General features: G+C 46.0%; 1 protein-coding gene across 1 annotated transcript; it reads left to right on the top strand.

The window, feature by feature from the left end:
- The first annotated feature begins 4,797 nt into the window (after positions 1-4,797).
- On the top strand, positions 4,798-5,769 carry MC3R (melanocortin 3 receptor). Its single transcript, XM_045808471.2, has one exon. The coding sequence runs from the start codon at positions 4,798-4,800 to the stop codon at positions 5,767-5,769; it is 972 nt and encodes a 323-aa protein (XP_045664427.1).
- Positions 5,770-19,120: the final 13,351 nt, after the last annotated feature.

The following is a 19,120-nucleotide window of genomic DNA, read 5'->3' as shown; positions in this document are numbered from 1 at the left end:
TAAGAGAGGAATTACTGGAGTCAGATGGTAAGATTATGTTTTGCTTTCTTTAAAAACTCTGTTGGCTGTTTTCCAAAGTGCCTCTACTGTAATGTTTGAGGCTGTCGGTTAGGCCAGGGACAAGTATACAAAGACAAACAAAACAGCTCTCACTCACAAGCAGCACATGGTCTAACGGGAAAGAAATTTTCAGTAAAATTACCGTCCGATGGAGTTACTTCCTGCTAGCACTGAAAAAGTGGGGTCTATCAGGCAATTATCCAATTAAGATTGTCTAGAGTGGAAAAAAAGAAAGACCTGGGGCTTCTTCCCTTCAAACATTTTTTGAGCACCTAATATGTTTCTGACAGAAAGCGGAGATGATTAAATATGAATACGGTCATGCTTCAGGAATTTTGTTCAGCTGTGCGGAACAGAACACCTCACCTTACCAGAGCTTACATAAATAAACCACTGCTTGTCTGTCACAAAACAGAAACCTGGAGGAGCTCAGGACTCTGCCTGCCTCTCTGTAAAGTCAGCAGGGATTCAGGCCCCCCTCGAGGTTTGGGTGCCCCAAAGGATCTGGCGCTTGTCCTCAGACTTACAAAACAGGAGATAAAGCTCCAGCCTCCACGCCGTCATCCCACTAAGGGCAAAGAGAGCATACTGGTTGAGTCGGCTAGCTGGCTTAGTTGAGTCACTTCCCTGGACCTCCCCTACAAACACGGGCCGGAATCGGGTTATGCCGCCCACATGGGAGGCCAGGAAATGAGTGCGTCGTCTAGGCATACTGCTGTCCTCAGTAAATTAGGAGTCCATTTGTAAGGACGAAGGGGAAACAGGCATTAGGTGAGCAGCCCACAGGCCTGCCTTCTGTCCTTCCTGAAGTAAATAATCAAGCAAAGAGCAGAGCATGCCAGAGACATGAGGCACATGGTAGGCATTCTGTACACCTTAGTTTGGGCTCTCTCCCCCTCCTCTGAGCTGAACCCATAACAGAGACCTGGGAACAGGTAACTTATTTGGGAGATGATCCTAGGAAACAGGCATGAGGTAGAAGGGAGAAGGAGGAGGCCATCGGAGCTCAATGTCACAGGGACATCTGGGCAGCATGTAAGGCAGCCCTACATGCCCACCGGAAGGACAGGAGGCTACAGAATTTACTCAGTAGCTCCACCCCTTAGTGGCTGAGTGTTGCCCCAGATGGTGTCCACTCCCCCTTCACTTCCAAGCTGAACTTGATCAGGCTAGGAGGACCACCACCACTCCCCGACGTCAGAGGAAATCCTGAGACGCCATGTAGTGGGGGGAGCCCTGGACATGGCACCTGGCAGAGTGATTGGAAACTGAGTGATTGGAAACTGAGCTCCCAAGGACCTGCCCAGCAAGAGGCAGGTAAAATCAGAGGCAGGCTGGGGGATGGGAACACAGGCATGAAGGCCATCTCTTTCTCAGAAATAATTAGGGTTAATGATAAATCTAGTCATTGTCTCCAATATGATCTCTGGCCAACGCTGTCCCCATTTAGTGGCATGGGATGTCACTACCAAGTGGGGAATTAAGTGAATAAAGTACATAAGATTTGAGGAAAGCTGTAAAAAAAAAAAATGCAGTTCACATTTGAGCTGGGTCTTGAAGGCTATGATGCATACATGAGGCACAAACTCAAGGAAGAGCTCTTTGGGCAGAGAGGACACCGAGGTGGATTATCTCCTAGGATAAGAATGTCCTCGTTATGGTTTATTAGAACTTTTGAAACAGGTGCCAACAATATATGGGAACACTGAAGACTGTCATGTCTTGCGATTGTTATTAATAGAGCCAATGCATTTATAGAAGATTCGATGAAAAGTAATGCTGCATCTGTGCGGCTCCCCCAGGGAAGTAGGGGTAGCGTTTAGGGAACACCCAATCAACGCTCATTAGCAGAGAGGGTGCTCTGAGGATGCAGGTTTGCAGTGGCAGGCTCCATCAGCTCCCTCACGCTCAGCCCATGGCACGCACCGAGGGCTGAAGGACCCAGCAGATGATGGATAATCTTGATTATCTAGCTTTGCAGGTAACGCCGGTGCCCCTGAAGCCACAGATGAGACAGGATGAATACACCCTGGATGTGTCCTGAGGGTGAGGAGGAGAAGTTCCCGAAAGGATGAAGATTGTGTTTTTCCCCAACCTGGAAGATGGGTGGTTTCGCATCAGAACTCAAGTTGCTCTGCTGAGAATAAATAGAAGTGTTATCTCTTATGCCCCTAGGCAGACTGAGATCCCTAGCCAGGCGCCTTTTTTATTTTAGTAGAAACTGCCAAAAGATGAGACTATGCACAAACACTAGGATTGCCTGCGAGTGTTCTCCCAATATTCTCTCCCGAATTTGATATCTTTTTAATTCTTGTTAATCTAACTGGAAAAATGGTTTTGGAGTCCCGTTTGGATTTGGATTTCCCTGACTCCCCAGAAGGCTGGACATCTTTTCATATGTTTACTATCCGCCTGTATTTGCTCTTCAGTGGATTTCTATTCATATCTTTTACCCAGTATTCTAAGACGTAATTTCATCTTTTTCTTATTAATCCAAAAGTCTTCTTTTTCTATAAGAGATAGTAACTGTTGAAGGCCTATGGCAAATGTTTTCTTCCTGTCTTTTGACTTTGCTTATGGCGCTTTTTTCCTGTACTCTAAATTTTGGATTGCCCATCTTGTTAAGAAAATCTCTCCCTTCCACAGTTTTATAAATATTTAAAATGTTCTTCTATTTCCTTATGCATATTTCTTCTCTCTCATACACATACACCCACTCACACGCAAAGACAATAGTTAGATGGATCATTAATCCATCTGGAGTGTATGTGTGTGCATGGGTGTGCGTGCATGTGTGTGCGTGTGTGTGTGCAGTGTGTGTGTGTTTAGGGGAGAGTGGACTCCGTGCTTCCAGAGTTCACATGATCCTCGTGTGCAGCACCAAGTGTGACATGAATCAGGTACTGAAGTCTATTGCTAAACTCTGCTTTCTACATTTTCCAGCTCAAGAGGCATCCCGGTCCTCCCTTTTACTGAAGAAGAAAGGAGAGGGGCTCCCTGCCCATTGCCTCTCCCACAGTTCCACGGCCACCCTCAAATCTCCACAACCTTCTGCCTGAACATCTCCGCCCCTGCCCTCCCCTGGCCCCAAACTGCCGCCACTGGGAGTCTTTTAAAAGCGCAGCCCCCTCTCACCCCCCACTGCCTTCAGGAGACAGTCCAAACTCCCACGTAGGGTGGATCCAGGCACTTCTTGACTTCTGCTTAAAATTAAAAACACACACACACACACACACACACACACACACACACACACCTTTGCAGCCTTATTTCTCAAATTGTGTCTCCCAGTTCTTCCGCACTCTGGCCAAACTACTTTCAGTTCCTCAAAAACACCAAGCTTCCTTATAAAATACATAAATCACAAGGATAAAAAATACAGCATAGGGAAGGAATATAGTCAATACTACTGTAATAACATCGTCTGGTGACAGAGGGTAACTATAGATACCAGGCCAAGCGCTGTGTAACATACACAATTGTTGGGTCACTATGCATACACCCGAAACTAATATAACATTGTGTGTCAACTGTACTTCAGTTAAAAAAAAAAACCAACTTTTTTTTCCATAGATCTCAATCCTGGCTATACCCCAGCTCACCTGTTGAAAATTGAACACACGTTTGTCCAGGTCCTACCCCTCATGATCCTGATTCAGGTCAGGTGGGTCCCTGTAACCCACGTTCTGCGATGATCCCCACGGCCAGGGTGGAGAGCCGCTGCTCTTTGTCTCCAGGTCTGGGGCATGTGAGTCCCTCTGCCTGGGACCCTCTGCTACCTCCCTGGACCCCAGCCCCATGCCACTGCTGGATATCACCTCTTCTTCTGCCAAGTCAAGGCTTAGATGCTTTTTCCTCAACCATACAGGTTAGGGCCCCCCCCCCCGCTCCCCCAGCCCCCTGGCCTTCATCATCACGCATTCATCACAATGAAATATCACGTTCTGACTTCTCATCTTCCCCCTCGGACACTGAGTCTAGGGGAACCAGGACGGCGAGTCAGACCGGTTCACCATTATACTCCCTGCACTCAGCAGAGACCTGACATAAAGTAGGTGCTCCATAAATGATGGCTATTAAAAAAAAAAATGAATGAACAAGTTGGATGAACGGATACCTGTGGCAGTTTCCATGACAAATAAGAACTGCTCGGCCAAGGCAGCACGCAGAGGAGCAGTGTGGCCTGCAGAGGGCACCAGCCTGCTTCTCAAGCTCCCCGCCGCACGGGCACTGCTGTCAGTCAGAGGCACCAGATCGATGCTCAGTGGTCGTTTTGCTCGCTGAAGATGAAGTAGGAGTTGTCTGCCTGCAGCCCGTGTGTGAAGACTGAGTGTTCCCCCTCACTTCTAGCAACAGGTACCACATGCCCGGTGCTGCTATGAAAACAGCTGAAACTCTTAACAACCGGTGGCACGTTTTCCATTCCCAGGTGGGGGTGTGAGAAGGGGTAAGAAGGAGGGAGAAGGAAGACGACGCAGAAGAGTGTCCATAAAACTGCTTGTCCAGGAAAAGCAGAGGAAAGTTCTCTCATCCAAGCTGACTCTGTCTCTCTCTCCCTCCCTCTCTGCACCCTTTTATCTGGGGCGAGAACAAAACCTCAGTCTGGACTGGACGGGCATCCAGCACCAGAATCTGGAGGGAGATCCCTTCCCGTCATCAGCAGCAGCAGCAGCAGCAGCAACAGGAGGGTCTGGACGCTGCCGGGAGTCCCAGCTCCGATCCACCCGTCTGTTGGCAATGAACGCTTCGTGCTGCCTGCTGTCTGCTCAGCCAACGCTGCCAAACAGCTCAGAGCACCTCGCAGCCCCCTCCTTCAGCAACCAGAGCAGCAGCGGCTTCTGCGAGCAGGTCTTCATCAAGCCCGAAGTCTTCCTGGTGCTGGGCATCGTCAGCCTGCTGGAAAACATCCTGGTCATCCTGGCCGTGGCCAGAAACGGCAACCTGCACTCCCCCATGTACTTCTTCCTCTGCAGCCTGGCCGTGGCCGACATGCTCGTGAGCGTGTCCAACGCCCTGGAGACCATCATGATCGCCATCATCAACAGCAACTACTTGACCTTCGAGGACCGGTTCATCCAGCACATGGACAACATCTTCGACTCCATGATCTGCATCTCCCTGGTGGCCTCCATCTGCAACCTCCTGGCCATCGCCGTGGACAGGTACGTCACCATCTTCTATGCGCTCCGCTACCACAGCATCATGAGCGTGCGGAAGGCCCTCGCCTGGATCGTGGCCATCTGGGTGTGCTGCGGCGTGTGCGGCGTGGTGTTCATCGTCTACTCCGAGAGCAAGATGGTCATCGTGTGCCTCATCACCATGTTCTTCGCCATGCTGCTGCTCATGGGCACCCTCTACGTGCACATGTTCCTCTTCGCCCGGCTGCACGTCCAGCGCATCGCGGCGCTGCCACCTGCCGATGGGGTGGCCCCGCAGCAGCACTCGTGCATGAAGGGGGCTGTCACCATCACCATCCTGCTGGGGGTATTCATCTTCTGCTGGGCCCCCTTCTTCCTCCACCTCATCCTCATCATAACCTGCCCCACCAACCCCTACTGCGTCTGTTACACTGCCCACTTCAACACCTACCTGGTCCTCATCATGTGCAACTCCATCATCGACCCGCTCATCTACGCCTTCCGGAGCCTGGAGCTACGCAACACATTCAAGGAGATCCTCTGCAGCTGCGACGGCATGAACCTGGGGTAGGGTGCCAGGGCCGTGGAAGTGCGCGGCGGCTCCGTCGCTGGGAGCCCCCAACCAGCCAAGATGTTTAGAAAAAAGAAGAGGAGGTAGAGAAATCCTTGGAAGACTTAAAATATGTCAACAGCCATGATCGAACATGTCTTTTGTCTTTGTGCTTGCAAAGCCTTTCGAAGGGGAAAATGGTACGTAACAGGCTTTCTTGAAGGATTCCAAAGTGGGTAAGTCATTGATTTCCCAAAGAGGGCCTGGCAGGACTCGGTGAGGGCTGCTCTGGGTGCTGCCTGCATTCATTTCCATGTACCTGGGGTCTGTAAGGCCCACCTACTCCCTCCTGCGTCCTCCCCGTGTCTCCCTGCTGCAAGTCAGACCAGACAGAAGGACTCTCATTGACTGTAAGAGGGATTCAAATGTCTCCCCAGCAAAACTGTTACGGTTCTGGCTGTCAGCTGCTCAGATGGTCTTGTCCTTATTTCATAAGAGACTGAGTTTCTATTCTATAACTCCATGTACTGTAAATAAATTGCCTAAAAAATACTGAGCTCTGCGTGGAAGAAGCAATGCTATGTATGCCCCTCTCCTTAACCCTCCAGACTAGTCTCCCCCCGAAAACTAGCATGGGGATGTAACCTATTTCTGTTTTGGCTGCTGCTGCTGCTGTTGTCAGGTTCTTATGCATTAAATCTAAGGCAGCTTTCAAAATTCTAATGAAAGACAGATGCAGTGCTTTGGAAAATCAGCACATACCTGTGTACAAAGTATTTTGATACCTTGGTGTTTAAAGGTGTAAATTTCCCTACTTAAAAAAAAAAGGCTTTTTCCTATTATTCCTTTTCTATCATTAAAGCAAGAGAGGAAATCATGGATGGGAGGGCATGTGCCCCAAGAAATGGCTTTACTATAGTTTCAGAGAGTTTCAGAAACTGTGAAAATGCCTCTGGCTTTCTCAGAAGCTCTGTTTCTGCTCACAGTAGCCGGGTCTCTACCACCTGATCTCCAGAGTCATCTATGAAAGAGACATTTCTTGGTTCACTGCTCCTTTTTCTCAGTATGGTGTAAAAGTTGACCCAGCTCTCAACGCCTGCACCTTATCAAGCAAAGCTCTTCATCCCTGTGAGCACAGGCAAGCTTTGCTGACCAGCACAGTCTCTGCGCCCCGTACGTCCCCGCATCCTCCACACACTCATCAGACCCTTTCCTGCCCTAGAGAACTTCACACCGTGCTTTCTGGCTGTCTTCACACCGCCAGCCCCCCACCCAACCACCCCTCCAAAGAATTCTTATAAGCTATGTCTTTGGTGTACAAGTGTGTATTTTTCTTGTGCTTGAATATACTGTGGGTTTTGGTACTTGAAGACATCCTGCCAGTAGAAGCAATATCGCTTGTCTCTTGCTTTGGTTGTGATGTTTGGAAATAATAAAAGGCTGTTGTGACTGCTAAACGTGTGACATGTCAAAATATGCTACCCAGCAGCATCCCGGTGACTTCTGCACATAGCCCTCACTCCTTACTCTGTACTTCTGAGGATTCTGGAAATGGCACTGCCAGTGCTCAGCTTTTCTAGGGCAATGCCTTTTAGCCAAACTACAAAATTCTCCCATTTAGTTTCCAAAAATACCAGGCTGTAGTTCCTGAGCCACTGTCACTCTCCATTATTCTAATCGAGACACCCAATAATAGGTCTTGCCCATGGCCACTCAGCCAGCAAATGTGGAAAATGGGGAGTCAGATTCTTTGAAAATTGTATTAACAGCTATAAAAATTATGATGTACTTTTTCTATATAAACAAGATAAAAATAACTTACTTTTCACTCTCTGATATCAGCTTTCACATTACTTCACTTATCCTCTCAACAAACTTCTAAAATAGGTGAGTCATGTTACAGATGGAAAACCTGCGCGGGAGGGGACGTGGCTGTCCAGCCACGCCCAGCTGGTTAGGGTCACAGTGTGTTTTGTGTCCTGGGGATGATGCCTTTCTGCACCAACCTGATGCTGGCAACAGGTATTCATATGCGGACCTGACTCCGCTCTCCTTGGTGAATGCATCTTAGCTTACAATCACACTTCCAGATGTAAAAGCCCACAAGAGTCACCTGGGATCTTTTTCAAGTGCAAAATTTGAATCAGTAGGTCTGATTCTGCATTTCTGACTCGACAAGTGCCTGGAGGATGCAGCTGCTGGTCTGGGGACCACTTTTCACAAAGCAAGGGCACAGAGGACTTTCAAATGAGCATAATGGAAACCCAAAAGTCCTCATCTGCCTAGAGTGCTGACCCCATGCCGAGAACCGTGCTAAGTATCGTACGGGCTTCTGCTTCTCTGACCCCTGCAATAACGCCTTGAGGCAGATACCATGATCACCGTTATTTTGCAGATGAGGCATCTGAAACTCAGAGATTAAGGAGCTTGTCTATGAATATTCAGCTAGCAAGCAGAGAAGCAAAGGTTCAAACAGGCTGCCTGATCCGCATCCCCAAGTCCAATGCCAATGCCCTAGTGCCTCTCATGGAAACAGTATAGATGGCTGAGCCATGATCCAATGACATCAGAGGCAATGTGCTGCCATGGAGGGAGACTAATGCATATTTCTACAACTCACAAGTCCAGAATTTCATAATAGAGTTTCCATAGAGATGTCATAAAAACCAAGAACCAATTAATCATTTTATTTGCTCTCCTTTTCCAAAGCCTATGCGTAACCCTGGGGAGTACATCTCTTACTGGGGGGTGAACAACATTAGGCTGGCTGCCAGGGCCACTTCATGTGGGAACCCACTGGACATTCAAAGCAGCAGGAGCCAGGTTTGAAAATGCTTAATTTGGGGAAATAAAAGCTCATCATGATTTTAATTCATGTGTTAAGTTACGTTCACCTTTCACTCCCATCCGCAAGGCAAGATCACTGCAGTGGTTGATTCCCTGGGTCTCTAGAAATGCATGCCTATTGTCCTTAAGTTTTTTTTTTATTTATTCATTTGACAGAGATAGAGACAGCCAGCGAGAGATGGAACACAAGCAGGGGGAGTGGGAGAGGAAGAAGCAGGCTTACAGTGGAGGAGCCTGATGCGGGGCTCGATCCCAGAATGCCGGGATCACGCCCTGAGCCGAAGGCAGATGCTTAAGGACTGAGCCACCCATGCGCCCCTCAAGTTGAACTTCTGTTCTTAATTCCTATAGGGCTGGGGGCTACAACGTACTCAAGCCTCCTACGCTGAAAACCTTCACCCACCCTCACTTCCACCAAATTCCATTCTGTACACAGCAGCCAGGGGAACCCTTTAAAAATACAAATCAGATCACATCGCACTCCTACTCAAAACTCTTCAGCGCCTTCAAATAAAATTCCATTTCCCTACCTGGCCCTACAAAGCCTTAAAGATCTGATCTCCTCTGGTAAATCCCCAACACCCTCCTGCCCACACTTAACCAGCCCCACTGGACTCAAACTCACCATACTCATTCCTGCCCCAGAGCCTTTGCACCTGCTATGTCCTCAACCTCAAGCCTCTTCCTCCCATTATCTTCCCACACTTGGCACCCTATCATTCAGGTTTCAGCTCAATCCTCTGAGAGATGCCTTCCCTGACTACTCTTTCTCAAGAAGACCCCAAGTATTCACATGAACTATTATTTCATCACAGATCTTGTTGCTATTTTATATTTTCTTATTAGTTTATTCATTTAATTATCATCAATCTCTCCCACTAGAAGGCAGTGCCCAGCATCTAAAACTGGTCAATAAAGAATATGTGTTAAATGAGTAAGTGACTTCACTAATACACTTAAATAGGAGTTCAAGTCTAACCAGAGAGAATATAATATGCCAGCGATCCTGATTTGGTGAATGTCAGTACTAAACATGGAGTCTGAGAAAAACAGCCCAATCTCTGAAACTTACGATCCAGAAGATCAAAGGTAATGCCAGGCATCTAAAATCCTCAAATCCACAGACAATTATGATGCAAATTATGAGAACCACCTAAACCAACAAGCACTGCTCATTTCTGGAGAACAAAATCCAGCACCCAGGGGCTTAAGTTTCTTTCCCATCACCATTTCCTGTCGGGGTGTCAAGCACTTGCAATTAATGTCGGGCGTTCCAAGAACCAACAACATAAATTGAAAAACTGGAAGCACCAGATGACAAAATACAGAATAAAAGGAAAACTTTCAATTGAAGAATTCAACCTTTCTCACCTAAGAACACCTATGTGGGAGCCAAATCAATAGAAATAATAATAATTAGACACTATTTGGGGTTACTGTGTGCCTGACACTGAGTTAAGCGTTTTGATAAATTAACTCACTGAATTTTCACTGAAACCCTATGAGCTAGGCATGACCACCGCTGTAGCCTACAGAAAAGGAAGCTGGATCATGCAGGAGGTTAATCATCTTGACCTGGGCTCCCAAGAAGGTGAGAGACAGCACTGGACCCCATAGCACCGTCAGGCTCCACAGGCCATGAGAGCCACAGCGCCACACCACCCAGCTGTGTGTGTTGCACACTGATCACTAACCAGCGTGTCATCAAGCAGGACTGGGTGCAGATTCTATCACCCTTCTATGCGGGGAGGAGAATAATTCATGAAAGTTGGTCTTCACCAAGAGCAGGGTTGTGTCACTGATACTCAATGAGTCCCAAGTGGTGTCCCATGACTCAAATCCATTCACTCAGAAAAATCTAGGTACCCAGCACTTGACTACTGTGGGTAAAAGTCATTGATAACAACAATAACTAATGTTTAGAGAGTATTTAATTATATGCCAGATATTGTCCTGTGCACTTAACACATATGCTCTCATTGAACCTTCACAACTATCTTCTAAGACCGTGGTTCTCAATCAGGGACAGTGTTGACCCCACGGTCCATCTGGCAATGTCTGCAGATATTCTAGATATTCTCGTGGGTCACATTTAGGATGGGAGTGGTCCTGGCATCTAACAAGTAGCAGCCAGAGCTGCTGCTAGACACCCAACAATGCATAGGACAGGCCCCCACAACCAAGAATTATTGGCCTCAAATGTCAGCGGCGCTGAGCTTCAGAAGCCTTGTTGTAAGGTAACTGCCATCTTCGCCATCTCACAGATGAGGAAAATGAGCAGGAGAAGAGCTTGCCCAAGGTCACGCTGCTTCCAGAAAGCCCTAGCACAGAGCCCAGGCTCCAGACAGCCCACCATTAATTCTGCACATGGAGGGGGGCCTCCTTTGTGCTAGCCCCTCTCAGGTGGCCAGGTGGATGGGGCCCTGCCCCGCCGAAATGCCAGCATACCAAGGAAATGACAGGTACAATGACACCGAACAGGCAGGAAGGGCATCAGAGAGCTGCAGAAGCACAGAGCAGCCCTCCCCTAGCCAGGGACCCCCTCGGGGGGGCCTTGAGGAAGAAGAAGCGGACAGGGAGGTGAATGAGAAACAAGTGGAGGAAACCAGAAGAAGCACATGCCAGAAACCAAAGGAATCTCAACGAACCTGGAGGCTGAGGGCCATGCCTACCACCACAAAACTCCTGGCTTCTTTGCCCAGCTATCTCTAGAAAAGCTGCCCAGGGGCTTCTAGGGAGTCCTGTAATCATCTTTCCCTGGGGACTATTCAAGGCTCCTCAGAACCTTCCAGTTCCCAAAAAGCATTAGACCCAGTGTCAGAAAAGGGTCAGCTTACCTAACCCAAGCCCCTCTGCGTCTCTCCCGGGTGTTGTGTTTCTTGCTGAGCATAGAGAAGATTTGGGAAGCTCTCCCCCTCTGCACCCTGACTGGCGGCAGGGCCCGCGTGGTTAGGGAAAGCACTGTACAACCGGCCTGACTGGGGTGGCAAGCACGAGCTCACGGAGTCCCCGTTCCTGCCGTGGTGTGAAGGCAGGTCAGAGAGATGCAGATAAAAACTAACACTCATCTTGATGAAGTCCCAAAAGTTCATTTTTGCTTTTGTTTCCCTTGCCTTTAGAGACGTGTCTTGAAAGGAGTTGCTGCGGCCAAGGTTGAAGAGGTTGCTGCCTGTGTTCCCCCCAGGATTTTGGTGGATTCCTGTCTCACATTTAGGTCTTACATCCATTTGGGTTTATCTTTGTGTATGGTGTAAGAGAATGATCCAGTTTCATTCTTCTACATGTGGCTGTCCAGTTTTCCCAGCGCCATTTGTTGAAGAGACTGTCTTTTTTCCATTGGATGTTCTTTCCTGCTTTGTCAAAGATTAGTTGACCATAGACTTGAGGGTCCATTTCTGGACTCTCTATTCTGTTCCATTGATCTAGGTGTCTGTTTTTGTGCCAATACCATACTGTTTTGATGACTACAGCTTTGTAATAGAGCTTGAAGTCTGGAATTGTGATGCCCCCAGCTTTGGTTCTCTTTTTCAACATTCCTTTGGCTATTCAGGGTCTTTCCTGGTTCCATACAAATTTTAGGACTGTTTGTTCCAGCTCTGTGAAAAATGTCAATGGTATTTTCATAGGAATTGCACTGAAAGTGTAGATTGCTCTGGGCAGCATAGACATTTTCACAACATTTATTCTTCCAATCCATGAGCATGGAATTTTTTCCATTTCTCTGTGTCTTCCTCAATTTCTTTCATAAGTGTTCTGCAGTTTCTAGAGGATAGGTCCTTTACCTCTTTGGTTAGGTTTATTCCAAGGTATCTTACGGTTTTTGGTGCTACTGTAAATGAAACCAATTCCTCAACTTCCCTTTCTTCAGTTACATTGTTAGTGTATAGAGATGCAACTGACTTCTGTGCGTCAATATTTTTATCCTGCCGTGTTGCTGAATTGCTGTATGAGTTCTGGTAACTTGCGGGTGGAGTCGTTTGGGTATTCCACATAAAGTACCAAGTGATTTGTGAAGAGAGAGAGTTTGACTTCTTCTTTGAAAATTTGGGTGCCATTTCTTTTTTTTTTTTTTTTTTTTTTTTTTGTCTGATTGCTGATGCTAGGACTTCTAGCACTATGTTGAACAATAATGGTGAGAATGGGCATCCTTGTCATGTTCCTGACCTTAAGGGAAAATCTCTCAGTTTTTCCCCATTGAGAATGATATTTGCTGTGGGCTTTTCACAGACGGCTTCTATGATATTGAGGAATGTTCTCTCTATCCCTATACTTTGAAGAGCTTTAATCAGGAAAGGATGCTGTATTTTGTGAAATGCTTTTTCTGCATCAATTGAGAGGGTCATATGGTTCTTGCCTTTTCTCTTATTAATGTGTTCTATCATGTTGATTGATTTCCGAAAGCTGAACCACCCTTGCATTCCAGGAATAAATCCCACCTGGTCATGGTGAATAATTCTTTTAATGTACTGTTGGATCCTACCGGCTGGGATCTTGTTGAGCATTTTTGCATCCATGTTCATCAGGGATATGGGTCTGTAATTCTCCTTTTTGATGGGATCTTTGTCTGGTTTTGGGATCAGGATAATGCTGGCCTCATAAAACGAGTTTGGAAGTTTTCTTCTATTTCTTCTTTTTGAAACCATTTCAGCAGAATAGGTATTATTTCTTCTTTAAACGTTTGGTAGAATTCCCCTGGGAAGCCATCTGACCCTGGACTCTTGTTTTTTGGAATGTTTTTGATTACCGCTTCTATTTCCTTGCTGGTTATTGGTATGCTCCAATTGTCTATTTCTTCCTGTTTCAGTCTTAGTAGTTTGTAAGTTTCCAGGAATGCATCCATTTTCTCCTAGATTGCTTAATTTGTTGGCATATAATTGCTGGTAATTATTTCTAATAATTGTTTCTATTTCCTTGGTGTTAGTCGTGATCTCTCCCCTTTCATTCATGATTTTAGTAATTTGGGTCCTTTCCCTTTTCTTTTGGATAAGTCTGGACAGCAGTTTATTGATCTTATTAATTCTTTCATAGAGCAGCTTCTAATTTGGTTGATCTGTTCTACTGTTTTTCTGGTTTCTAGTTAACTGATTTCTACTCTGACCTTTATTATTTCTCTTCTCCTGGTTGAGTTAGGCCTTATTTGCTGTTCTTTCTCCAGGTCCTTTAGGTGTAAGTTTAGCTTGTGCATTTTTTGGATGGCTATCTATTTCCCTCTTAGGACCACCTTTGCAGTATCCCATAGGTTTTGGACTGATGTGTTTTCATTCTCATTAGTCTCAATGAATTGTTTAAGTTCTTTAATTTCCTGGTTGACTCAATCATTCTTTAGCAGGATGCTCTTTAACTTCCAAGTGTTTGAGTTCCTTCCAAATTTCTTCTTGTGGTTGAGTTCCAGTTTCACAGCACTGTGGTCTGAAAATATGCAGGGGATAATCTCAATCTTTTGGTATTGGTTGAGACCTGATTTGTGACACAAAATGTGGCCTATTCTGGAACAAGTTCCATGTGCACTCAAGAAGAATGAGTATTCTGTTGTTTTAGGATGGAATGTTCTACATATACCTATGAAGTCCATCGGGTCTAATGTGTCATTCAAAGCTCTTGTTTCTTTGTTGATCTTCTGCTTAGATGATCTGTCCATTGTTGTGAGTGGAGTGTTGAGGTCTCCTACTGTTAATGTATTATTATTAATATGTTTATTTTGGTTATTAATTGGTTTACATAATTGGCTGCTCCTATGTTGGGGGCATAGATATTTACAGTTGCTAGATTTTCTTGTTGGATAGACCCTTTAAGTATGAAATAATGTCCCTCTACATCTCTTACTACAATCTTTGGTTTAAAATTTAATTTGTCTGATAACAAAGATTGCTACCTCAGCTTTAAGATCCATTAGTGTGGTAAATGGTTCTTCATCAGCTCACTTTCATTCTGGAGGTGTCTTTAGGTTCAAAATGGGTCTCTTGTAGACAGCATATGGATGGGTCCTGCTTTTTTACCCAATTTGAAACCCTGTGTCATTTCATGGGAACATTCAGCCCATTCACATTCAGAGTAACTACTGAAAGATATGAATTTAGTGCCATTGTACTGCCTGTAAAGTCCCTGTTTCTATAGATTGTCTGTTTCTTTCTGGTCTATGTGACTCTTGGGGTTTTTTTCACTTGCAGAATTCCCCTTAATATTTCTTGCAGGGCTGGCTTGGTGGTCACATATTCTTTCAGTTTCTGCCTGTCTTGAAAGCTCTTTATGTCTCCATCCATCCTGAATGACAGTCTTGCTGGATAAAGTATTTTTGGCTTCTTGTTCTTTTCATTTAGTACTCTGAATACGTCTTGCCAGCCCTTTCTGGCTTGCCAGGTTTCTGCACACAGGTCTGATATTATTCTGATGTTCTTCCCTCCATATGTAAGAAATCTCTATCCCCTAGCTGCTCTCAGGATAGCTTCCTTGGCTCTAAGATTTGCAAGCTTCACTATCATATGCCAGAGTGTTGGTCTATTTTTATTCATTTTGGGAGGGGTCCTCTCTGCCTTTTAGACATGAAGATGAAAAACTTTTGCACAGCAAAGGAAACTGTCAACAAAACTAAAAGGCAACCCATGGAATGGGAGAAGATATTTGCAAATGACATTTCAGATAAAGGGCTGGTATCCAAGATCTACAGAGAACTTCTCAAACTCAACACCCAAAAAACAAATAATCCAGTCAAAAAATGAGAAGACATGAACAGATTCTGCTCCAAAGAAGACATACAAATGGCTAACAGACACATGAAAAAATGTTCAACATCACTAGCCATCAGGAAATCAAAACCACAATGAGATACCACCCTACACCAGTTAGAATGGCAAAAATGAACAAGAAGGGTAACAACAAATGTTGGCGAGGATGTGGAGATGGGGTAACCGTCTTACACTGTTAGTGGGAATGCAAGCTGGTGCAGCGACTCTGGAAAACAGTATGGAGGTTCCTCAAGATGTTAAAAATAGAGCTACCCTACAACCCAGCAATTGCACTACTAGGTATTTATCCCAAAGATACAGATGTAGTGAAAAGAAGAAGCACATGCACCCCATTGTTCACAGCAGCAATGTCCACAACAGCCAAACTGTGGAAAGAGCTAAGACATCCTTCAACAGATGAAGGTATAAAGAAGATGTGGTTCATATATACAAGGGACTATTACTCAGCCATCAGAAAAAATGATCCCCACCATCCAAATGGTGGGTATCAACATGGATGGGACTGGAAGGGATTATGCTAAGTGAAATAAGTCAAGCAGAAAAGACAATTCTCATATGGTTTCACTCATATGTGGAACATAAGGAATAGCGTGAATAACCACAGGGGAAGGAAGGCAAAGCTGAATGGAAAGAAATCAGAGAGGGAGACAAACCATGAGAGACTCTGGACTCCAGGAAATAAACTGAGGGTTGCAGAGAGGAGGGGGGTGAGGGTATGGGGTGACTGGGCGATTAAGGAGGGCACATGTTATGATGAGTACTGGGTGTTAAACACAACTAATGAATCACTGAACACTACATCAAAAACAAAGGATGTACTATATGTTGGCTAACTGAACACAATAAAAAAATAAAAATAAAAATTTTTAAAAACAATACTCAAGGACACCCAAGGCTGGGCTATCATGGCAGTGAGGGAAAAGAGGTTTTGGGGCAATTACACCAGGCCTAGGTGTGAATCCTCAGGACCATTTTTGACCTCTGTGAGCTCCTTTGCTCATCTGTAAACAGTAGGTTCCACCCACTTGCCTGGCAGCATTTAGCTGTGACAACTGAATGCAATGTCACAAGGTCCAAAAAATAATCCACGTAAGAATTTCACAGTCCCCTTCCCTCCACTGGCTTGCCTCTAGAAATTTCTGGGATTGCCTACAAGCTGCCTACCCCTCCTCCCCCAGGTACCTGCAAATGGCTATCACTAGGGATGGGGAGGAAAAGGTGAGGTAAAAGTCAGCCCAACATTTCCCTTTTCCCAAAGTACACAGTAAATTCCACCAGGGGTATGCAAGATTGTCTGCAGTGGCACCAACACCTGCCAACTGTTTCTACTGTAAAAAAGAAAACTTTCCCAAGTAAACCACAATTTGAGTATTTGGGTTTATATTTATACTGCAAGTATGTCTAAATGTATATTACATTGTTCATGAGACCCATGATCTCTTAAATACTGTTGCTCAGGATTGGACTCAAGTAGTGTTTACAAATAAAGAGTTGGCTATAATGAAACTATTCAGTAAATGGGTCATGGACACGACAACATCAGCAGGGGCACACATGAACAAGTAAAATTTGAGAAAATCTAACCCAAAGGTTTTCATCATGAGAAGAAAAGGATTAGAGGAGAGGAAAGACTGGTCAGGGAATGGGGCAAGAGGGGAGAAGCTGCCATCCATCAATATGAGTTTAGAGAGGGGCACAGATGGAGTCGGGATTCACAAGGAGGCTGGCCGTGCTCTTGGCATGGTTTTCTCTGGTCCCTAGGCATTATCTCAGGACACCGCAGTGACTGGCACTGAATTCCACCCAGGTTTCTCAACGTTGGTACCATGGACCTCAGGGCCAGATAATTCTGTCCTGGGGTCACCCCATCACATTACAGGATGTTTACCACCATCCCTGGTCTCTAACCACTAGAAGCCAGGGGTACCCTCACAACACGACACATGGCACATGACATTGTGTCTCCGGACACTGATGTCCCAGGGTGGGGGAGGGCAAACCCACCCCCAGCAGAGAACCAAGGCAATACACTCATTTGTTCTCTGCATCTTCTTTCTTTGTGATGCCACACTGAGTTATTTATGCAGGCTGCCAAGGGATGTGTGCAAACAAACATCCTATCAAGGGGTCTTGAAAATACAAAGTGCTCAGAAAACAGTGTTGTTGTACTAGGTCAAATCGTCTCTCATTCAAGAGGACACACACAGCACGGTGGGGCTTACGTATCCCCTTCTCACACACCACTTGTTCAGGTCCTCAAGAATGGGGTGAGTGGCCTTCCCCCAAGCTCTCCAGCCCCCGTACACCTCCCAGAGAACTTACCACATTGTGTAACTGTTCTGTGAACAACTCTCCCTTTTCTGCCAGTGAGCCAAACTGAAGCTAGCAAGGTGGAGAGGGCGCCAGGAGACTCAACAAATGTAAGCATGGGCCTCTGACACGGGAATTTGCAATTAGCTGCACAGACATATAAGAAAACCCTCATTTCCAGAATTCCTGTGTGATCTTTTTTTATCCAGTCTCTGAGGTCAGACAGACCTGTGTTCCAAGCCTGCATCTTCAACTTGCTGCATAAAGAATGTAAATTCTCATAAACCAAGTAGACATCTGGCAGCCACTAAACCGGGACTTTATTTTACAATTAAATTATTTTCTTTGGCAGGAGGGGAGCTCCCTAGAGGGTTGGAAGCTCTTCTATTCCTCAATCCATTTGTGAAAATTCATTACACTTTATTATTTATGTACTTTTTAATGGGAGTGTGATAAACATACAGACAAGTTCTTACAAATTCTGTGCTTTGCCAGGTTTTGTGACAGACCACGCAGGAAGCATGTCTACCATAGAGCCAGAAGTTGGCTGACATGGAAAAGCAGAATGGGGTGAGTTGCTCTGGCCAAAGAAATACAGTTCCCATACAATACCTGAAGAATCAACTCAGTTCTCCAAACACTTTATAGGCTACACGTCTGATCTGAGCAACATAGATACATGCATGTGTCTGGCAGTGTTTTGTTTGTTTTTAATTGTGGGGGAAAAGGTCCTTCCTTTCACTTACTGTGTTTATGCTCCGACATGTGCTGATTTTGAAGAGGTTGGCACATCCCACTCAGCACCAGAGAGAACACAAGAGCAGTGTCACAGATGGTCCTTTGGGGTGAATGCCACCAGAGAGGCTTTGAAGGATTCTGTTTATCAGTAAAGAAAAGGTTGTGTGCCCCACCCTGAAAAGACTGGGTGGCCAAATGGAGGTGAAATTCGGGAGAGCCCAGGACCAGGCATGGTTCTACGCTCATGTGACCCTGAGCAGTCTGTCTCCGTCTCTGAGCCTCAGGCACATGCCGATGCGAGTGGCAGAGCTGGACTAAGGAGGTGGTTTTCAACCCTTGTCCCTGTCCATGGCAGTCACAGGTGGCCACTGCTTCAGCACTGTGACTCACGTGGCACAGACCCCACCTCAAAATCAGCCACAAGGCAGGTGCCTGGCGCACACCTGACTATCTGTGGACCCTCCAGCTCTTGGGCACAGTAACTACAGCTGTGACTCAAGGCAGCCCAGGGAGACTCCATACCTGTTCTTGAACCACTGAGAATCACAGGCCCTCCTGTCCCTGGAAATCTGGGTACCAAGCTGCCTGGGCTGCAGGAGGGAGGGACCAGTCCGTCTGAGGATGAAGCCAGCATCAAAGGAGGCAAGCAGAAGAAAGAGAAGATTCCCGCTGTTATTTTGTGAGTGCCTGCATCCCGCTATGCCTGAAGCTAGTCCTAAATCTGGCCTTTCGCT

The sequence above is a fragment of the Ursus americanus genome, chromosome 22 (assembly GCF_024610735.1).
Source record: "Ursus americanus isolate L20-20 chromosome 22, mUrsAme1.1.p, whole genome shotgun sequence".
NCBI classification, from domain to species: Eukaryota; Metazoa; Chordata; class Mammalia; order Carnivora; family Ursidae; genus Ursus; species Ursus americanus.
Note: the sequence above shows the minus strand (reverse complement) of the source record. Positions and strands in the feature narration are given on the sequence as shown.